The following is a 22,610-nucleotide window of genomic DNA, read 5'->3' on the forward strand; positions in this document are numbered from 1 at the left end:
TTTGCCTGTTTGATGGTTCGTGGGAGGACATAGCGGGATTTCTTATAAGCTTCCGGGTTAGAGTCCCGCTCCTTGAAAGCGGTAGCTCTAGCCTTTAGCTCAGTGCGGATGTTGCCTGTAATCCATGGCTTCTGGTTGGGGTATGTACGTATAGTCACTGTGGGGACGACGTCATCGATGCACTTATTGATGAAGCCAATGACTGGTGTACTTCTCAATGCCATCGGAAGAATCCCGGAACATATTCCAGTCTATGCTACCTAGTCCTGTAGCATAGCATCTGCTTCATCTGACCACTTTTTTATTGACCAAGTCACTGGTCTTCCTGCTTTAATTTTTGCTTGTAAGCAGAAATCAGGAGGATATAATTATGGTCAGATTTGCCAAATGGAGGGTGAGGGAGAGCTTTGTACACGTCTCTGTGTGTGGAGTAAAGGTGGTCTATATTTTTTTTTTTAGCACATTTAACATGCTGATAGAAATTTGGTAAAACGGATTTAAGTTTCCCTGCATTAAAGTCCCCGGCCACTAGGAGTGCTGCCTCTGGATGAGCGTTTTCATGTTTGCTTATGGCGGAATACAGCTCATTGAGTGTGTCCTCAGTGCCAGCATCGGTCTGTGGTGGTATGTAGACAGCTATGAAAAATACATATGAAATCTCTCTAGGTAGATAGTGTGGTCAGTTTATCATGGGATACTCTACCTCAGGCGAGCAAAACCTAGAGACTTCCTTGGATATCGTGCACCAGCTGTTGTTTACAAATATACAAAGTCCGCCCCCCCTTGTCTTACCAGACGCCACTGTTCTATCCTGCCGATACAGCGTATAACCAGCCAGCTGTATGTTGATAATGTCGTCGTTTAGCCACGACTCCGTGAAGCATAAGATATTACAGTTTTTAATGTCCCGTTGGTAGTTTAATCTTCCTCGTAGGTCATCAAATTTAATTTTCCAATGATTGCATGTTAGCTAGTAGAACGGAAGGCAGTGTGGGTTTATTCGATCGCATATGAATTCTCAGAAGGCAGCCCGACCTCCGTCCTCTTTTTCTCCTTCTTCCTGTTCCCGGGAAAGCAGTATGTCCTTCACGTCGGGCTCGTTGGACTCGTTAAAGGGGAAAAAAATCTTCTGCCAGTTTGTGGCGAGTAATCGCTGTTCTGATGTCCAGAAGTTATTTTCGGTCGTAAGAGACGGTAGCAGCAACATTATGTACAGAATAAGTGAACAAATAAGTTACAAACAACGCAAAAAAATGAACAAAAAAACACAGTTGGTTAGGAGCACGTAAAACATCAGCCATCTTCTCCGGCGCCATGAGCCAATCAGTTGTGTTGGGACAAGGTAGGGGTGGAATAGCCCTATTTGGTAAAAAAACAAGTCCATATTATGGCAAGAACAGCTCAAATAAGCAAAGAGCAACGACAGTCCATCATTTCTGTAAGGCATGAAGGTCAGTCAATCTGGAAAATGTCAAAAACTTTGAAAGTTACTTCAAGTGCAGTCGCAAAAACCATCAAGCACTATGATGAAACTGGCTCTCATGAGGACTGCCACAGGAAAGGAAGACCCATTATTACCTCTGCTGAAGAGGATAAGTTCATTAGAGTTAACCGCACCTCAGAAATTGCAGCCCAAATAAGTTCTTCACAGAGTTCAAGTAACAGACACATCTCAACATCAACTGTTCAGAGGAGATTGCGTGAATCAGGCCTTCATGGTCGAATTGCTGCAAAGAAACCACTACTAAAGGACACCGATAAGAAGAAGAGACTTGTTTGGGCCAAGAAACACGATCAATGGACATTAGACCAGTGGACATCTATCCTTTGGTCCAAATTTGAGATTTTTGGCTCCAACCGCAGTGTCTTTGTGAGACGCAGTGTAGGTGAACAAATGATCTCTGCATGTGTGGTTCCCTCCGTGAAGCATGGAGGAGGAGGTGTGATGGTGTGGGGGTGCTTTGCTGGTGACACTGTCAGTGATTTATTTAGAGGCACACTTAACCAGCATGGCTATCACAGCATTCTGCAGCGATACGCCATCCTGCCTGGTTTGTGCTTAGTGAGACTATCATTTGTTTTTCAACAGGACAATGACCCAAAACACACCTCCAGGTTGTGTAAGGGCTATTTGACCAAGGAGAGTGATGGAGTGCTGCTTCAGATGGCCTGGCCTCCACAGTCACTCGACCTCAACCCAGTTTAGATGGTTTGTGATGAGTTGGACCGCAGAGTGAAGGAAAAGCAGCCAAAAAGTGCTCAGCATATGTGGGAACTCCTTCAAGACTGATGGAAAAGCATTCCAGGTGAAGCTGGTTGAGAGAATGCCAAGATTGTGCAAAGCTGCCATCAAGGCAAAGGCTGGCTACTTTGAAGAATATAAAAAATATTTTTTTGTTACAACATGATTCCATATGTGTTATTTCATAGTGTTGATGTCTTCACTATTATTCTACAATGTAGCAAATAGTAAACATAAAGAAAAACCTTTGAATGAGTAGGTGTGTCCAAACTTTTGACTGGTACTGTATTTATATACTGTTTCCTGATCTTTGTTATATCCCTCATATATAGGACAGACACTTCAGAACAAACATCCTTTAGATTTTTTGGGGGGGACTATCTGTTGTTCCATGCAGTGAATCTGTTATTTAATGCGTTTGTATGGGCTATTAGCAGTAAGGCCAAATAACACTTTTCATAAAATATTTTTTTAATGTATTTTTTTGATACTTCAAGGGGTCTTAAAATTCTAAATCAAATAGCAAAATGATCCTTGGTATGACCTTCTTAAAATAATTCCATACAGCTTAGTAGATATTTATCTTTCAAAATACATATATTGAAATATATATTTCTTCCCGTATGGGTTTAGTCATGGAACATTGCGTTAGGTTTGTTAAAATAGAACCCTGGGTCTTATTTCAACTTTCACCCAACCATTATATGATACTACAAATTGTGAAAACTATTCCAAGATTTTCAACCATATCCATCACTTTTCTCACCCCCTTTCTGGAAACAATGTCATTTGCCTGCCAGATTATTTGACAAATCCAATTAGATATTTATATAAAATATAATTTCATACTAAACAATAATCGTAATTATCTAATCGCTTTCCATGAAGTCCACGTTTATGGCTAGCATTTTGCTACACCACAAGCATTTTGCTACACCCGCGATAACAGCTGCTAAACACGCGTATGTAACCAATAAATTTTGATTTGATTTTGGCTATAAACAGAACTACCAGCAGAGGGCTTGAACACATCGAAACACACGCATGTTCAGTGATTTTCAACTGGTTCTCAACTGACCTCAGTGTTATCAAGACTGTTCATTATGTTGATCATTACCACTGAGATATTGACTGTGCCTGCTTTGGTCTTTTGTGTTAGGGCAGACTGTTGGTGTTATAGTACTTGTATGTATCACTACACAATCATTAGTTTAGCACCTATCTCCGACCTGCCATTGAACCCACCAATGATATCACATCTTTAATCAAGTTGAAAGGGGTTTGACAACAACAGAATACTTTTTCAGAAATTGATTCTACATTGTTTAGGGAGCATGGTGAAGGAGCCACTTATTTAGTTCAGCAGTAGTTGAACAGTAGTCCCTCTGCACACTTAAATGGTCATTTGAATAATAATCAATCATGTGGATTGGTTAGGTCGGAACTACTTTTTCCTGTTGATACAAGCCCTGGTAACTCCATCTCTCAGAATGGGTTGTGAGTGATGAGTCATGCGTCTCAGATAAGATCTAGCCTGAGTCACAAAATGTCAGAAGTAGTGTTACAGATTTCTCTGCCGGTTACAGAAATCAGGACTTCAGCCTGGCAGCCTGTGATAAACTAATAATATCATTCAGCTTACCCCGCACTCTCTTGACATCCTAGCTTCTTTCAGTGGCTTCATGTGCTATCTGTCTGTTTATCCACATAGAATAACTATCTCTCTAGTCTATGGACTGGCTGCACCACTTTTTGATTGACAAAATACAAGCGTTTGGCTGCACCTGCAAATCTGTGTACGCAACCAATAAACTTTGATTTCTAACCTATTTTGTATCTTAGTAAACAGAAATGATTTAGAGTAAATGTGTTCTTTAACTACCTGATACCACTTTGGAATCAGTGTGACCCAATCTGTTTTGTTCTCATTTAATGAAGAATCACTCCAAAGATATTTTGGATTGATTTTATTTAACCAGGGAAGTCATTTAAGAACACATTTTTATTTTGAATGTCAGCCTACCGGGGAACAGTGGGTTAACTGCCTTGTTCAGTGGCAGAACAACAGATTTTTTACCTTGTCAGGTCGGGGATTTGATCCAGCAACCTTTTGATTAGTGGCCCAACACTCTAACCACTAGGCTATCTGCCGATATGGAATTGACCAGGTTCTATTTTCCACATGCCTTTAGCGCTACTTATCTGCCTGCCTGCACCTCAAAAGACTGAGGACAAACATTTCAAACCATTGTATTGTTCCTACAGTTCACAAAGCAGTCTCACCATTGGGAGCAATAACAGTCACTGTTCATGTCTCCTTCCTTTTCTTTGGAAAGAATGGAATATAAGATACTGCAGTTCACGCACTTTCTAACTTATCATCCTGGATCCCATTCCCCGCTCTGGCTCATCTCTCTAGACGCTGAAGACCTCACAGGAGGACTATAATACACTGACAGGAAGGAGAGGATATCTTTGGTGGGATAAGAGGAGGGCGCAGGTTGCATTTACTCATCGGCTCGACCCAATGGAGTCTATGTAGCCTGAAGAGGTGCTATTGATTTTTATTTTCAAGCCCTCTCTCTCTCTCTTTCTTTTTCTCTCTCGGGAAGAGTAATGTCTGTCTTCGTCTTTTTCACTCTTTACTCTCTAACTTTTTACTTGAACTTATGATGAACAAGTAATGTGACCTGCTTTTACAAAAGTTTAGAGAAGGTGTCTATGATGTCTTGTTTTCTGCTATCTTTAAGGTAAATAAAGTAATCTTGACTTTATAGTATTAGTATTTGTATCCATTACGGAGTCCTTATACTTCAGTGTCCATGTCTCTCTAGGACCCCAATGTTCACCTTTGACCTGAACGCCTCTGTGGGAGATGTGGCATGGTCTCCTTACTCCTCCACTGTCTTCGCTGCAGTCACCACTGATGGCAAGGTATGTAACCAAATAGAGGCAAAGAGACCAAGGCATGTCCTCTAACTCAAAAGTTGTTTTTATGAAACTCCATCAAGGCCAATGTAGTCAAAACGTTGTTAACTAGCAAAAGCTTAAATAACTTTTTTGAGGAGCAGCAAACGGTGAATGGACATTAATGTCTGTCTGTCTATCTTAATTTCTTTCGAAAAATATGTTTAACACAATGACTCTTATATGGCTAAGAGGTAACAACCAACTTATATTACAAGGGTATCCCCTACTGAAGACATCAAAAAGAAAGAAATCAATAAGCATTGCCAATGCAGGTTTGATGGAGTCCGTCCCAGAGTCATTTGTACTACAGCACTCTCCAAGTATTTTGTTCTGTTTATCTCGGTGTCTGTTGTTAGCGCGCCAGCCAGCTGTTGTCGTTGGTCTACTGACGTGATTGGTCTTCAGTGGCTTGGCCGGTCCATTGATGCAGGAGTAGCTGTGGAGGTTGTCATCTCTCTGGCCTGCCTGGGAGTTCATCACATATTCCTGTCTCTCTCTCTGTCTTTCTGTCTCTCTGTCTCTCTTTCTATTTCGCCTGTCATGTGAAATTAAGGAAATTAGTGCTGATGAACAATGTGACGAAGCGCTATGAACCATCTGCTCTGTCACTTTGTCTGCAAACAGACAAATTAGAAAACTCTGCGGTGTGCATGGTGTCTGATATGGCTGAAAACTGAGTCCTGTACTCCAGGGGTTTGGGCCTCCCCAGTCCCCCACAGACAGGGAATGATATGGTTCACTGATAAAGACAGTCAAAAGGATGCAATAGCCTACATAAAAAATCTGGGCTAATTCACAAAACATGTATCCAGAAAATACTCAACACAAACACAACAATAGCCTCAATAATGGCAAATAATTACTGAAATCCAGTTACCTCAACATTTGCTGGATAAATAGTTACTGTAGAAATGGAAAAGGCCATATTCACCTAACCAAAGAGATACCTTCCATTAACACTATACGTTTATCTCATTCTCAGCAATGCCAAATGAAATACATTAACAGTCATAACAACACAATTATTATTGAAAGGAATTACACTCATTTATATTCCCTAGATTCAACGATAAAGAAGAATAGAGACTTCCCAATTGTATGATATTACCAGTTATTTACCTGTTTTGTATCTAATCCAGTTCCTAGCTGCTAGAAAACTTTGTATGGCATAGCCTAGATTTTGTTTTTCAAGCAGTTCCACAGCAACATCAGTTTCTAAGGAGACCAGAATATTAAGTATTCTTGGTTAAGGTTGAAACTGTCAAAATACAACCATTCGTTTTTTGTCTTATACAGTACCACTTGTCTAATGACTGCTACAATTTGTATCATTTGGATTATATTTACAGTCATTCATAGTTGTCTCATTGAGATGAAAAATCCCTATTATAAGTGATAGCAAGCCTAGAGGTCAACGGCACCCCTTCTTCAGAATGTCACCGCTGGCTGTGTGGACTGCTTGCTTCGTCACTCCCGCTAATGACCAAAATACTCCCTCTACACTGTGATGTGGTATTTGTTGTTATTGTGTGTGTGTGTGTGTGTGTGTGTGTGTGTGTGTGTGTGTGTGTGTGTGTGTGTGTGTGTGTGTGTGTGTGTGTGTGTGTGTGTGTGTGTGTGTGTGTGTGTGTGTGTGTGTGTGTGTGTGTGTGTGTGTGTGTGTGTTGACATGTATTTACTGATGAATGGACCAATCTGCAGCGATGCTAAATGTCAGGAGAGGCAAGCTTTTCCTGTCAGGGTCATTTGAATAACAAGACACCACGCACACACACACACACTCTCTCAGTGTTGCGCAAACACTGGTACGTACACCAGATGGTCCGAGTTGCATCCCCACTGAGAATCTCTCTCTCTTGCCTTGCTGATTTGGTTTGTCACTCAGAGGTTCCCAGCTGGAATAGATGAGGATGGAACAACATGCGCAACTCAATTTATTTAGAGAATATCTCATATATTCTTCTATAAAAAACAGTATGAGTCAGCTTTCACACTCATTCCAAAAGGCAGCCGGTTCAACCATATTTCTGTTCTCCACCATCCCACATTGTATTGCTTTTCAGGTTTGACCAAATGACTCCCCTTGCATTTGCATGCAATAATCTACCGAACTTTCTATATATTTGTTACTTTTTTTCCTCAGGTTCATACCTTTGACCTTAGCATCAACAAATATGAGGCCATCTGCCAGCAGCCGGTGGTGGCCAAGAAAAAGACTAAGCTGACTCACATTGAGTTTAACCCCGTCTACCCCATCATCATCGTGGGAGACGACCGAGGATATGTCACCAGCCTCAAGCTCTCGCCTAACCTGCGCAAAAAACCCAAGGTAAGAGCCTAAAGAGCCCAGCAGCGCTGGAGCTGTGTCAGCAACTCTTAGCATGGTAATTTGGTATGTTAAAAAAGCAGCCTTTCTTTGTTGGAATGGTGTGAGCGTACCCCAACGAGAGAATGGTCTAGGTGTGTACCAGTCATTTAAAAACATGAATTTAAGTAAACCGTTGATTGGCCAGCTCATCCTCCATGAGGAAATAGCAGGCTTTTTTAAAACAGTTTGTTTGAGATATTGAGATACAAGTTTGAGGTTTTTGAAGTGTTTTGTTTCTCTAATTTATGCTTTGGCCACAAATACAGGTATATTGTGAGTCAATAACATTATTTGGGTATATGTTAACAGAATATTAACTTTTAAAAGTGAGATTTTCACTGGACAGTTAGTTTAACAATCAAGCGCTAGTTTACCAAGGATACTTTTATGTGTTGCGTTAACAGGAGGCCATGGCACCCTATTGCCTATATTAGTATTTTGGACCAAAAGTAGTGCAGTATATATGGGAATAGGGTGCCATTCAGGATACTTTAGCTCTTTAGACCCATTTTCAGAAAGAAAAGCTAGCTCACAGTGCTACTGATGATTAAAAAACGATTAGATAAGCAGTGCTCTAATGATGAGCAGTAGTTCAGTGTTTACTGATTTCAACAAAGCGAGATGAGAGTTTTTTTCCCTCCTTGGAAACAAGAAGATGCCGTTTCTTCACTTCCTGATGACGTGACCTCACTGGGCCGGCCATCGATCGGGGACTAAATTGTTCATTGCCAGCCGCTGCGGAGCTTATTGAAAGTATCACTCAATTGTACATTTATGTGAGCCGGCCCTTGTCACATGCAGTTCTCATAAAGGAAAAAACTAATTTATAATCATTGGTGTGTCTAGCTGCCAAAAAACACCATTGATTGAAGGCCTTTGTGCATTTGTTTATTTTCACCTCTAGAGGCTCAAGCGAAAATGGATTGAGTGATATTTTATTACAGTATCGGATTGTTTGTGGCAGATATCCATTTGAGGGCAGAGCGTTCGGTCTTTTTAGGTGCTCATGTTCATTTTCATACTCTCCGTATTAATTCTTTGATAGTTGAGTAAGGCCACATATTTTCCAGTCACTTATAATTTCATGTCATGCTGACGCATGGCCTTTCTTCAAGGAACACACTTGTTTGCATCTCAGTGCTACAATGAGACAGCAAAATGACTTCCAAAGCCAAATGCTTCTAATTGGCATCAACAATGCTCCGATAGAAGAGCAGAGTATACTAAATGATAAATCACATTTCAGGGGGCGTGCAGTTATCGTGACAAAAATGGTCAAAGATGATTCACTTCCTTCGTAGCTTAAAAGGACTACACTCTGCTAGCGTCATTGGTGTACTACTTGTACATTCTGTGCTTTCATTTGAGTGGGGAAACTTTACTATTCACCTGTGGCTGTATCCCACTCTAGATATGTATCTGGCCTTTGCATTATTCATACAGGTTTGTTGTTGTTCTACACAGCTGGGAACAGATCAAATGATTCATCATCAGCAATGCCCACACCCAACACATAATGCAATAAATAACACTGTCATGTTGGCTCTGCTACTCTCTCCTCTAGGCCCCGACACACACACACACACCTCTTTTTCCCCCCTCCTCTCTTTACGCTAAGTGCTTACACATAGGCCTTTGTACAATGTAAACAGTTGATTGAATCACGTGTATAGTATGTGTGGTTCAACATGGGACTACCGCTCTCTCTCCCCCACTCTGTCCAATTAGCTTTGGTTGTTTGTTTGTTCATCTGTTTAATTAGATAATCAGTTTCTAAATGATTGTTGTACTGTGGTGAGAATATATATATTCTCCGTTTCAGTTCTTGTTCCCTCTTGAGGGCTCCGCTGAAGAACATGGGGGTTGGGGTCCGGGCAATTCACGGAGTAAAACCAATTTGACACGGGAGCCTTCAGCTGTTCCCATCTCATTAGTCACACTCCCGTTGTACCCTCTGATAGTGGTGGCTAATGAGGTGTGGTGTTTATAATCACTGTGCGCTCAGTAACCACAGGCCAAGAGAAGGAGTCTCTGACATAAAGGACAACACGGACATCAGACGTCAAGTCACGGCATATTAATTACACTCATTTTGGGGGTTAGCCGCGGCTGTAGTTCCGGTACACGTCAGAGCATTTAACAGTTGGACTCTGATGTTTCTCAGTGACTAAATGAATCATTAATGGGAATTGTTGGTGTTGATGAGACCCGAGTTCTAAGCCAAGTTATATAGTTGAGGGCAAACATTTGTCTGTCCAACTCCATTCCCAGCACAGCACCCTCCAGATGTTTATTTAGGAGCATTGTGACAACCAGCCTCTCCCCTCCTTCTCCCGTGGCTGTCCAAAGTCACTGACAGTGAAAAAAGACAAAGCCTGCCCAAAACTCAATCTGTTGCCCCAGGACACAGCAGAGCCATCTCTTCCTTTGTCCACTGGCACACCAATGAACCTGCAATGTGTATTCACGGTTACCACCTTCACAACGTTGCAGATAGACATGCAATGTATAGCCTAGAGCTGACATAATACACAGCCTAGCCTATCATCAATGACTGAGATCCATGTAACTTCTACTCCAGCGATTCTCAACTGGTGAACACAAATTTGGGTCGAGGGAGGTTTTGAATGTGTCTGAGTTAAAAAGAATATATATATATATATAGTATATACAGTACCAGTGAAAAGTTTGGACACACCTACTCATTCCATGGTTTTTATTTTTACTATTTTCTACTTTGTAGAATAATAGTGAAGACATGAAAACTATGAAATAACACATATAGAATCATGTAGTAAAGTGTTAAACAAATCAAAATACATTTATATTTGAGATTCTTCAAAGTAGCCACCTTTGCCTTGATGACAGCTTTGCACACTCTTGGCATTCTCTCAACCAGCTTCATGAGGTAGTCACCTGGAATGCATTTCAATTAACAGGTCTGCCTTGTTAAAAGTTCATTTGTGTGATTTCTTTCCTTCTTAATGCGTTTGAGCGAATCAGTTGTGTTGTGACAAGGTAGGGGTGGTATACAAAAGATAGCCCTATTTGGTAAAAGACCAAGTCCATATTATGGCAAGAACAGCTTAAATAAGCAAAGAGAAATGACAGTCCATCATTACTTTAAGACGTGAAGGTCAGTCAATCCGGAAAATGTCAAGAACTTTGAAAGTTTGTTCAAGTGCAGTTGCAAAAACCAACAAGCGCTATGATGAAACTGGCTCCCATGAGGACCGCCACAGGAAAGGAAGACCCAGAGTTACCTCTGTTGCAGAGGATAAGTTCATTAGAGTTATCTACACCTCAGAAATTGCAGCCGAAATAAATGCTTCACAGAGTTCTAGTAGCAGACATCTCAACATCAACTGTTCAGATGAGACTGCGTGAATCAGGCCTTCATGGTCGAATTGCTGCAAGAAACCACTACTAAAGGACACCAATAAGAAGAAGAGACTTGCTTGGGCCAAGAAACACAAGCAATGGACAAGCAATGGACAAATCTGACCTTTGGTCTGATGAGTCCAAATTTGAGATTTTGGTTCTAACCGCCGTGTCTTTGTGAGACGCAGAGTAGGTGAACGGATGACCTCCGCATGTGTGGTTCCCACCGTGAAGCATGGAGGAGGAGGTGTGATGGTGTGGGGGTGCTTTGCTGGTGACACTGTCAGTGATTTATTTAAAATTCAAGGCACACTTAACCAGCATGGCTACCACAGCATTCTGCAGCAATACGCCATCCCATCTGGTTTGCGCTTAGTGGGACTATCATTTGTTTTTCAACAGGACAATGACCCAAAACACACCTCTAGGCTGTGTAAGGGCTATTTGACCAAGGAGAGTGATTGAGGGCTGCATCAGATGAGCTGGCCTCCACAATCCCCCGACCTCAACCCAATTTAGATGGTTATGATTCAGTTGGACCATAGAGTGAAGGAAAAGTAGCCAACAAGTGCTCAGCATATGTGGGATCTCCTTCAAGACTGTTGGACAAGCATTCCTCATGAAGCTGGTTGAGAGAATGAGTGTGCAAAGCTGTCATCAAGGCAAAGGGTGGCTACTTTGAAGAATCTCAACTACAGTTGAAGTCGGAAGTTTACATACACCTTATCCAAATACATTTAAACTCAATTTTTCACAATTACTGACATTTAATCCAAGTAAAAATTCCCTGTTTTAGGTCAGTTAGGATCACCACTTTATTTCAAGAATTGGAAATGTCAGAATAATGTAGAGAGAATGATTTATTTCAGCTTTTATTTATTTCATCATATTCCCAGTGGGTCAGAAGTTTACATACACTCAATTAGTATTTGCTAGCATTGCCTTTCAATTGTTTAACTTGGGTCAAATGTTTCGGGTAGCCTTCCCACAAGCTTCCCACAATAAAGTGGGTGAATTTTGGCCCATTCCTCCTGACAGAGCTGGTGTAACCGAGTCAGGTTTGTAGGCCTCCTTGCTCGAACACGCTTTTTCAGTTCTGCCCACCAATTTTCTATAGGATTGAGGTCAGGGCTTTGTGATGGCCACTCCAATACCTTGACTTTGTTGTCCTTAAGCCATTTTGCCACAACTTTGGAAGTATGCTTGGGGTCATTGTCCATTTGGAAGACCCATTTGCGACCAAGCTTTAACTTCCTGACTGATGTCTTGAGATGTTGCATCAATATATCCACATCATTTTCCTACCTCGTGATGCCATCTATTTTGTGAAGTGCACCAGTCCCTCCTGCAGCAACGCACCCCCATGAAGTGATGCTGCCACCCCTGTGCTTCACGGTTGGGATGGTGTTCTTCGGCTTGCAAGCCTCCCCCTTTTTCCGTCAAACGTAACGATGGTCATTATGGCCAAACAGTTCTATTTATGTTTCATCAGACCAGAGGACTTTTCTCCAAAAAGTACGATCTTTGTCCCCATGTGCAGTTGCAAACCGTAGTCTGGCTTTTTTATGGGGGTTTTGGAGCAGTGGCTTCTTCCTTTTTGAGTGGCCTTTCAGGTTATGTTGATATAGGACTCGTTTTACTGTGGATATAGATACTTTTGTACCCGTTTCCTCCAGCATCTTCACAAGGTCCTTTGCTGTTGTTCTGGGATTGATTTGCACTTTTCGCCCCAAAGTACATTCATCTCTAGGAGACAGAACGCATCTTCTTCCTGAGCGGTATGATGGCTGTGTGGTCCCATCGTGTTTATACTTGCGTGCTATTGTTTGTACAGATGAACGTGGTACCTTCAGGTATTTGGAAATTGCTCCTAAGGATGAATCAGACTTGTGGAGGTCTACAATCTTTTTTCTGATGTCTTGGCTGATTTCTTTTGATTTTCCCATGATGTCAAGCAAAGAGGCACTGAGTTTGAAGGTAGGCCTTGAAATACATCCACAGGTACACCTCCAATTGACTCAAATGATGTCAATTAGCCTATCAGAAGCTTCTAAAGCCCTGACATAATTTTTTGGAATTTTCTGACCCACTGGAATTGTGATACAGTGAATTATGAGTGTTGGGAAAATTACCTTTTTTTCTCTATGTTTGTTTGGTCAGGGTGTGACTCGGGTGGGAAATTCTATGTTCTATATTTCTTTGTTTTTGGCCGAGTGTGGTTCCCAGTCAGAGGCAGCTGTCTATCGTTGTCTCTGATTGGGAATCATACTTAGGCAGCCTGTTTTGCCACCTTAGTTGTGGGATGTTGTCTTCGTGTATGCATGTATAGCCTTACGGAGCTTCACGTTCGTTTTTTGTTGTTTATTGTTTTGTTGGCGACATTTAAAAATAAAGAAAAATGTACGCTCACCACGCTGCACCTTGGTCCGGTCATTTTCAAGACGACGCTCGTGACACATGCACAAAATAGATGTCCTAACCGACTTGCCAGAACTATAGTTTGTTAACAAGAAATTTGTGGAGTGGTTGAAAAACAAGTTTTAATGACTCCAACCTAAGTGTATGTAAACTTCCCACTTCAACTGTATATTTTGATTTGTTTAACACTTTTTTGGTTACTACATGATTCCATATGTGTTATTTCATCGTTTTTATGTATTCACTATTATTCTACAAAATAAAGAAAAAACCTTGAATGTGTAGGTATGTCCAAACTTTTGACTGGTACTGTAAATATATGTGTATATTCGTTTTTTTAAATGAAATCGACTAAATAGTGGTGGAAAAAGTAGCCAATTGTCATTCTTGAGTAAATTTAAAGATACATTAATAGAAAGTGACCCAAGTGTCAAGCCCTGATCTGTTTCACCTGTCTTTGTGATTGTCTCCATCCCCCTCCAGGTGTCGTCCATCTTCCCCATTATCCCCTGTGTATTTATACCTGTGTTCTCTGTTTGTCTGTTGTCAGTTAGTCTTGTTTGTCAAGCTTACCAGCGTTTGTCCTGTCAGCTCCTGTCTTTTCCCAGCCTCTCTTTTTCTCGCCCTCCTTGTCCTGACCCTGAGCCTGCCTGCCGTCCTGTACCTTTGCCTCTGTTGCTATAATAAACGTTGTTACTTCGACACAGTCTGCATCTGGGTCTTACCTTATCCTGATTTCAAGTAAAAGTGAATGTCACCCAGTAAAATAGTATTTGGGTAATAGTCAAAATGTATTTGGTTTTAAATATACTTAAGTATCAAAAGTAAATGTAATTGCAAAAATATACTTAAGTATCAAAATTAAAAGTATTAATCATTGCAAATAGCATATATTAAGCAAACCAGATGGAACAATTTTCTTGTTTTTATTTATTTACGGATAGCCAGGGGCACACTCCAACACTCAGACATAATTTACAAACAAAGCATGTGTTTAGTGAAGCCGCAAAATCTGAGGCAGTAGGGATGATAAGTGCGTGAATTTGACCATTTTCCTGTCCTGCTAAGCATTGAAAATGTAATGAATAATTTGTGTGTCAGGGAAAATGTATGGAATAATAAGTACATTATTTTCTTTAGGAATGTAGTGAAGTAAAGGTAAGAGTTGTCAAAAATATAAATAGTAAAGTACATATTTTTATTTATTTTTACATATACCCCAAAAAACGATTTATTGTAGTACATTAATGTATTTTTCCTTTAGTACTTTACACCACTGTGACTAAAACCAGGAAGAACAAGTGTAGACATGATAATGATCCTATATTTTTTCACATTTAATTTAACATCTTAACAATTTTTCTTCAATCACAGTATTATTAGCAGCGATATTTAGCGGATTTGGTTGATTTTGTGATCACAAACAGTGACCTTAACATTCTTCATAAAAAATATTGGCAAAATTGAATTATTGACAATGAAAAATGTTTGACTGTTGTCATATAATTGGTACGTTTACTATCAATATAGCATCAAAAATAGTTTTCCAGCTTGCATTTTGGCAAAACATTATTCGCAATGTGAATATTGGATTGTGACTGAGACAACCTGGTTAAATTTGGGTTCCGAGGCAAAACCAATTGAGAACCAATGTTCTACAGTATATCTATCTGCATGTCCTGTAACGTTGCACCCTCCTGAACAAGCCCCTGATTTAGGAGCCTACGTGTTATATTAGTCTGCAATGCAGCACTGGGGTCTCATCTATATGCATAACCTCTCGGCATTGAGAGAAATCCTATTGAAATAGGTAGGACAAGTGCCATGATTTGAAGATCTCTGTCCCATGCATGCCGACAAGATAAGCTCCCCCTCGGTAAAAGCTTTCTAAACAAGGTTATGAATGAGATGTATTTTTTCAAGGCCAGTCAGCTATCTACTCACTGTACCACTGCCTAAATCAAGTCATCCACTACAGCATCAAGTCATCTGTAGCATTTTTGCAAAATATATTTTCGAAGATTGTGAATATTGCAGCGCTCTGTCACTGAATTTCCATAAATTCAATATTAGACCACCATGTTAAACTGCTGTGTGTGTGTGTGAAGGTCTCTGTGCTATAACACTCTGCAGCCCAGCCCTGTGTGCTTTGAGGATCCCTATAATATAGTATAGAGATGTTGTATGAGGGTTGGAGCAGGCAGCAGGAACAGGAATGGGCTGGGTGGAGAAAGATGAATCTCACTCCACTACTTATCATCTCTGCCCATTCAGCTTTCTCTCTCTCTCCCATATCTATCAGATATGATGAAATGCCTTAAACAGATAGAGGGGGCATATTTAAACAGATAGGGGAATATTTTAATAAATGCACCAATTAAGATACTATGTCCGGTCTGCCCACCTGTCCTCGCACTTCTACCTTGCAACTTCTAGAAACAGCATTAGTGTTTTTCAAGAGTGTTAAAGCACTCTGTGCATGACATGTACCGCAATGCATGTTGGATTGAATCATACCCTTCCTTAGTCCTTACCAGTTAGCAAGGTTGGGCAATGACCGCTGAAAATAACCAGCGCTCTCAAGTAAATAATCCAAAGGATGTTAATTCAGTTAAAGTCTCACCCCCGGATACACAGTGTTCCATCAGCTAGGTCGGTAACCATAGTGATGATCTCAGATAAGGAGGAGGTACTTGATGTCCTCCCAGGGAGAAATGATGAACCTCCAGAACAGCATGGGAGAAGTGCCAGGTGGCCACATTACCACCGGACACCATGTTGGACCGCTTCCTTTACCTCTTGTTGGCCACGTTTGAAGTCAACAATGGATGAGTTTTAACTGCCAATAACACATTCCATATTGGAAGTTGCACGCTCTGCAAGTCTGCCTTTTTCTAATTTCTTAGTCTCCGGAAAGAAAGGCTTTTATTGGATTGCATTTCTCCAGGTCTTTTATCTTGTCTTTGTTTATCATCCCTTCCTTCCCAGCTTGTTTTCAGTGTATGTTTTTCTTCATTAAGGTCAAGTTGTTTCCCCTCCGGTATTTGACATGTGTGCTACTGTGTCTCTCACCAGGAGAAGAAGGGTCAGGAGCTGCCCAAGGGGCCTGAGGTGGAGATCGCCAAGATGGAGAAGCTGCTGAGTTTACTGCGGGAGCCAGAGAACAGCAATGCTTAGAAACTATGACAACACCATGCAGGACTGTGGTCACCCACTATTTTTACTACTGCACTCCAGTTATAAACCCACCACCATTCATGCCTTATTCCTACTGTCTTATGTCTTCTAAACCTGCGATACTAAAGCCACCGTTCCTTCCCATGTTGAAGTACAGTGCTGTCTATTGAATCTGCAATCTAGCCTACTGTTTTTCTCACTCTTGCGCTGTGCACTATACTAAACATATAGATAGTCATTGTGCAACCAGCAAAGTCTTCTTTACCTGATGCGGCAAAACCACTCAAGCTTTGGGATATATTTTTTTGTTTTGGAAAACAGAGTAGCTCAGTTTGTTTGGAAATATTCATTAAAAAATGTATCATTCCAATGTCTGGCACGTCTTGTTATTTTTGTTGTGAAGGGGAAGAGATGCTATGTCCTCGTCAGAACAAGTCACATAATAGGAGTTGTAGGAGTACTGTCCTACAACAATGTGTGGGCTGTCATTGACACTGTACCAAAGGAGGTTAGTACTGAGAGGACCACATTTTAAGAGGACAAAGCGAACAAAGCCTCTAAGCTCCTTACATAACACTTGGTATGCTTCGCTCACAGACCACTGCTATGTATGAGTGACCATGACCATGTATGAGTGACACACTCCACACAGCCCGCTGTTACCGTCAATACACACAGGCTTGTTTTTCTTCGCAAGAAAATGTCTGAAATGAGAAGCATTTAGAAGCTTTGCAGAAGTCCAGTCCTTCGGAGAAGTCTGGTCCAGTCCTCAGACACTCAAGGTTCTAGCCTCTTTGACTCCACATGAACTAACCTTGTGTTAAACCATGTGTCTTTGACCTCACTAGGTTGTGAGTGTGTGCGTGTGTGTGTATAACACATTTATGCCTGCATTTCGTTATCCATGTCAGTACTATCAAGGACCAAGAAGATCAAAACGGACTATAACAGTTGAGTTATTGATGCCAACTTGTCTCTGAGACACATTTTTAACTGTTACAGGTTGTTTCATTCATTCCGCTGCTGAATTTAAGAGGAATAGTTATACTTTGATTTTTAAGAGGGCCAGTGAGTGTTGTCTGCTTGACAGTTGACATGCAGTTAGAGCCAATTTGTCTGGCACCCACTCCTCTACTAGCCAGTTGGCTAGTAGAGATCAGTCTATTCGGTCTACTATACAGGGGATCAGTCTATTCCTCTACTATACAGTACCTCCCTGAGCATTTAATATACGCTATGGTGCTCACTCTCTCTAGCTGCCAGTCAGGAGGTCAGCAAGTACTTGTGTTCGCTGCTCTGTTGCGGCTGCCCAGCGGGAACAGCCAGCACTGGCAGCCTCTCCTGGCTGGAGGGCACCTTGCAGGCCCTGTAGATGACGAGGAAGAGGACGAGGAGGAGGATGGCCACCAGGGCATTGCAGGCGATGGCCACCACAGCTGCCGTGGACAGCCCCAGTCTCTCCCCGGACTCCATGACACAAACCAAACAGGAGCCGAGTCAACTGAAACGAGTCACCCAACACTAGAGTGGGCTCTCTTTAACTGTAGACTCAGAGTAAGAGTATATGGTGTGAATGTATTCAAATATCTGTGGGTGGGTAGACTGGCGCCAACTAGAATGATTCTAGAGCTCTTGATGTTGTGATATTTGTGCAGGACAGATGATGTCAGTATGATGTCATTTAAAATATATATATATAGTTCCTCGACTCAGGCTCCCCATCAAAAATGTAACAACTGCTTTTAAGCTTTTAACTTGCTCTAAGGCTTCATCTTCGTTTTCATTCTTGTAATACTGAAGAACAACCTTTAAAATATGAATATATTAGAGTAAAGTATCAGTCCCAGGAAGCAGTCTATGCTTTCATTTTGGGGAAAAAATGTAATTCAACCCTCGATTTACTTGAACAAAAAATGAAATGTCTTCTAATGATACAGCACTGTATATTGGAGAGATGTTTTTATGTCCTATAGTTCTCAAATCTCTCTTTCTATTTTGTCTGGAGTAAGTCTTCACCGCTGCCCCTGCTATGTCTCAGAGTCAATCAGGGCCCAGTCATCAGGACCCCCAAGGGTCAAACCGCTGCAGCTGGCTCTCTATGATGATGATCCACAGTGATGTCGGTACATCCTGGACATGTGTGTGAGGCGGACGGCTCTCCGCAGGTTGGCTACAACGGTTGGCTTTACAGTGGTTGCCCTGCAACAGAAAACATTTGAGAAATGTTAGGAGGTAGAGAAAAAAGCCTGTCAGAAAACAAATATATTTTTGATGCACAATGCAGTCTCTTCATTGTAGCCTTTAGACATTCCGTATTGCTTGTTTTGTCCCACTTACATATAACATCTGCTCCCTTATCTGTAAATGATCCACTCAGCAACTTTACATCCCTGAGACATACCACATGCTGATGTTCTGAATGCAGTAGTGAAATTGTAAAGCTGCTCTTATGCCGGTTCTTCCTAATTAACTTTTGCATACCTATAAATGTTCTTGAAAAGCATCATCAAGCATGTATTAGGTAACATTTGTTTACATAGAGGGCATCACAAATGGCACCATGTTTCATATATAGTGCACTACTACTATGTGCTGGACATATTGTTAAGCACTATGAAGGGGAATATGGTGCCATTTGGGACGCAGGCATACTGTACATATGTTCTTACACATTTATATTTAGCACCTCTTTTTTAGGGTTGTCACTATACCAGTATCGTGATACTACGATACCTGATTTTCCAGGGCAAAAAGCAGACCCCATTCTTTGGTCCTTTAAAAAACCTACTGTATGTAAAATATTGTGTGCTATACAGTGCCTTGCAAAAGTATTCATCCCCCTTGGCGTTTTTCCTATATCGTTGCATTACAACCTGTAATTTAAATAGATTTTTATTTGGATTTCATGTAATGGATATACACAAAATTGTCCAAATTAGTGAATTGAAATGAAAAGAATTACTTGTTTCAAAAAATTCTTAAAAATAAAAACTGAAAAGTGGTGTGTGCATATGTATTCACTCCCTTTGCTATGAATCCCCTAAATAAGATCTGGTGCCACCAATTACCTTCCGAAGTCACATAATTAGTTAAATAAAGTCCACCTGTGTGCAATCTAAGTGTCACATGATCTCAGTATATATACACCTATTCTGAAAGGCCCCAGAGTCTGCAACACCACTAAGCAAGGGGCACCACCAAGCAAGCGGCACCATGAAGACCAAGGAGCTCTCCAAACAGGTCAGGGACAAAGTTATGGAGAAGTACAGATCAGCGTTGGGTTATAAAAAAATATCAGAAAATTTGACCATCCCACGGACCACCATTAAATCCATTATAAAAAATGGAAAGAATATGGCACCACAACAAACCTGCCAAGAGGGGGCCACCCACCAAAACTCACAGACCAGGCAACGAGGGCATTAATCAGAGAGGCAACAAAGAGACCAAAGATAACCCTGAAGGAGCTGCAAAGCTCCACAGCGGAGATTTGAGTATCTGTCCATAGGACCACTAAGCTGTACACTCCACAGCGCTGGGCTTTACGGAAGAGGGGTCAGAAAAAAGCCAATGCTTAAAGAAAAAAATAAGCAAACACGTTTGGTGTTCGCCAAAATGCATGTCGGAGACTCCCCAAACATATGGAAGAAGGTACTCTGGTCAGATGAGACAATAATGTAGCTTTTTAGCCATCAAGGAAAACGCTATGTCTGGCACAAACCCAACACCTCTCATCACCCCGAGAACAACATCCCACAGTGAAGCATGGCGGTGGCAGCATCATGCTGTGGGGATGTTTTTCATCGGCAGGGACTGGGAAACTGGTCAGAATTGAAGGAATGATGGATGGAGCTAAATACAGGGACATTCTTGAAGGAAACATGTTTCAGTCTTCCAGAGATTTGAGACTGGGACGGAGGTTCACCTTCCAGCAGGACAATGACCCTAAGCATACTGCTAAAGCAACACTCGAGTGGTTTAAGGGGAAACATTTTAAATGTATTGGAATGGCCTAGTCAAAGCCCAGACCTCAATCCAATTGAGAATCTGTGGTATGACTTAAAGATTGCTGTACACCAGCGGAACCCATCCAACTTGAAAGAGCTGGAGCAGTTTTGCAGGTGGCTGTACGAAGTATTGGGTTTGGGGGGTGTATAGTTATGCACGCTCAAGTTCTGTTGTCTTATTTTGTCTTACTTTGCATCTTCAAAGTGGTAGGCATGTTGTGTAAATCAAATGATACAACCCCCCCCAAAATCCATTTTAATTCCAGGTTGTAAGGCAACAAAATAGAAAAAATGTGAAGGGAGTTAATACTTTTGCAAGCCACTGTAGCTTGGAAAAGGACCATGATTCTTGGGGACAACGTAAGGATGCTTGTTTCCAACATTTTTCTCAGGAGATCTAGTCCTCTTCATGTTTTGTTTCCTTGCCACGATTTTGCGAGTATGGTATCGTGACAACCCTATTTTGTTTACCTGTACATTTTTCATGGCAAGCTTGAAAGGCTTTAGCAGATATTCCATGGCTAGATAATAGTGGCAGGTGGATGCATGGAGTGCAGTTTTCAGAATAAGTTTAACGGTAGACTCCCATGACATCATCATACACAGTGGGGCAACTTCCTGCTTACGGACCTCAACAACAACATAATATTTCAAGAAGTGACACAATTTTCACCCTGCCTTGAGGGCACACCCCAACACTAAGCAGGAAAAAAAATGATTTTACCAAAGGATACAAATAAAGAGTTAGGAGGGAGAGATGAGGAAGAAAAGAGGTTCAGATACAAAGATAATCTATTGTGCAACAAACACATGCATGCTCGGACATACACACACCTACCGACCGTTACTGTAAAACAGATACTCACACTTATCCACTGTTAAACAGGGATGTGGTAGAGCCGGATCATATACAGTGCCTTCGGAAAGTATTCAGACCCCTTGACCTTTTCCACATTTTGTTACGTTACAGCCTTATTCTAAAATTGATTAAATAGTTTTTTCCCTCATCAATCTACACACAATAACCCAAAATGACAAAGCCAAAACAGGTTTATAGAAATGTTTCCTAATTTATAAATAAAAAAACTTAAATATCACATTTACATAAGTATTCAGACCATTTACTCAGTACTTTTACGTAAGTATTCAGACCCTTTACTCAGTACCTTGTTGAAGTACCTTTGGCAGCAATTACAGCCTCGAGTCTTCTTCTGTATGACGCTACAAGCTTGGCACACTTGTATTTGGGGAGTTTCTCCCATTCTTCTTTGCAGATCCTCTCAAGCTCTGTCAGGTTGGAAGGGGAGCTTCGCTGCACAGCTATTTTCACGTCTCTCCAGAGATGTTCGATTGGGTTCAAGTCCGGGCTCTGGCTGGGCCACTCAAGGACATTGAGACTTGTGCTTAGGTTCATCAGCTTCCTATTTCGCAACAAAGCATTCTTCACTCATGCTGCCAAACATACCCTCGTAAAACTGACTATCCTACCGATCCTTGAATTCAGCGATGTCATTTATAAAATAGCCTCCAACACTCTACTCAGCAAATTGGATGCAGTCTATCACAGTGCCATCCATTTTGTCACCAAAGCCCTATATACTACCCACCACTGCAACCTGTATGCTCTCGTTGGCTGGCCCTCGCTTCATATTCGTCGCCAAACCCACTGGCTCCAGGTCATCTATAAGTCTTTGCTAGGTAAAGCCCCACCTTATCTCAGCTCACTGGTCACCATAGCAGCACCCACCCATAGCACGCGCTCAAGCAGGTATACTTCACTGGTCACCCCCAAAGCCAACTCCTCCTTTGGCCGCCTTTCCTTCCAGTTCTCTGCTGCCAATGACTGGAACGAATTGCAAAAATCACTGAAGCTGGAGACTCATATCTCCCTCACTAACTTTAAGCATCAGCTGTCAGAGCAGCTTACAGATCATTGCTTCTGTACATAGCCCATCTGTAATTAGCCCACCCAACTACCTCATCCCCATATTGTTTGTTTTTTTGCTCCTTTGCACCCCAGTATATGTACTTGCACATTGATCTTCTG

General features: G+C 41.4%; 1 protein-coding gene across 1 annotated transcript in view; it reads left to right on the plus strand.

Moving 5' to 3' along the window:
- dnai1.2 (dynein, axonemal, intermediate chain 1, paralog 2) overlaps positions 1-16,926 on the plus strand; it is a 33,975-nt gene extending 17,049 nt beyond the window's left edge. The window contains exons 18-20 of the mRNA XM_071379498.1: positions 5,077-5,176; positions 7,356-7,541; positions 16,455-16,926. Coding sequence (XP_071235599.1) covers positions 5,077-5,176; positions 7,356-7,541; positions 16,455-16,556 — 388 coding nt within the window. The 3' untranslated portion in view covers positions 16,557-16,926. The remainder of the gene's footprint in view (positions 1-5,076; positions 5,177-7,355; positions 7,542-16,454) is intronic.
- Positions 16,927-22,610: the final 5,684 nt, after the last annotated feature.

Source organism: Salvelinus alpinus, chromosome 2 (genome assembly GCF_045679555.1).
Source record: "Salvelinus alpinus chromosome 2, SLU_Salpinus.1, whole genome shotgun sequence".
NCBI classification, from domain to species: Eukaryota; Metazoa; Chordata; class Actinopteri; order Salmoniformes; family Salmonidae; genus Salvelinus; species Salvelinus alpinus.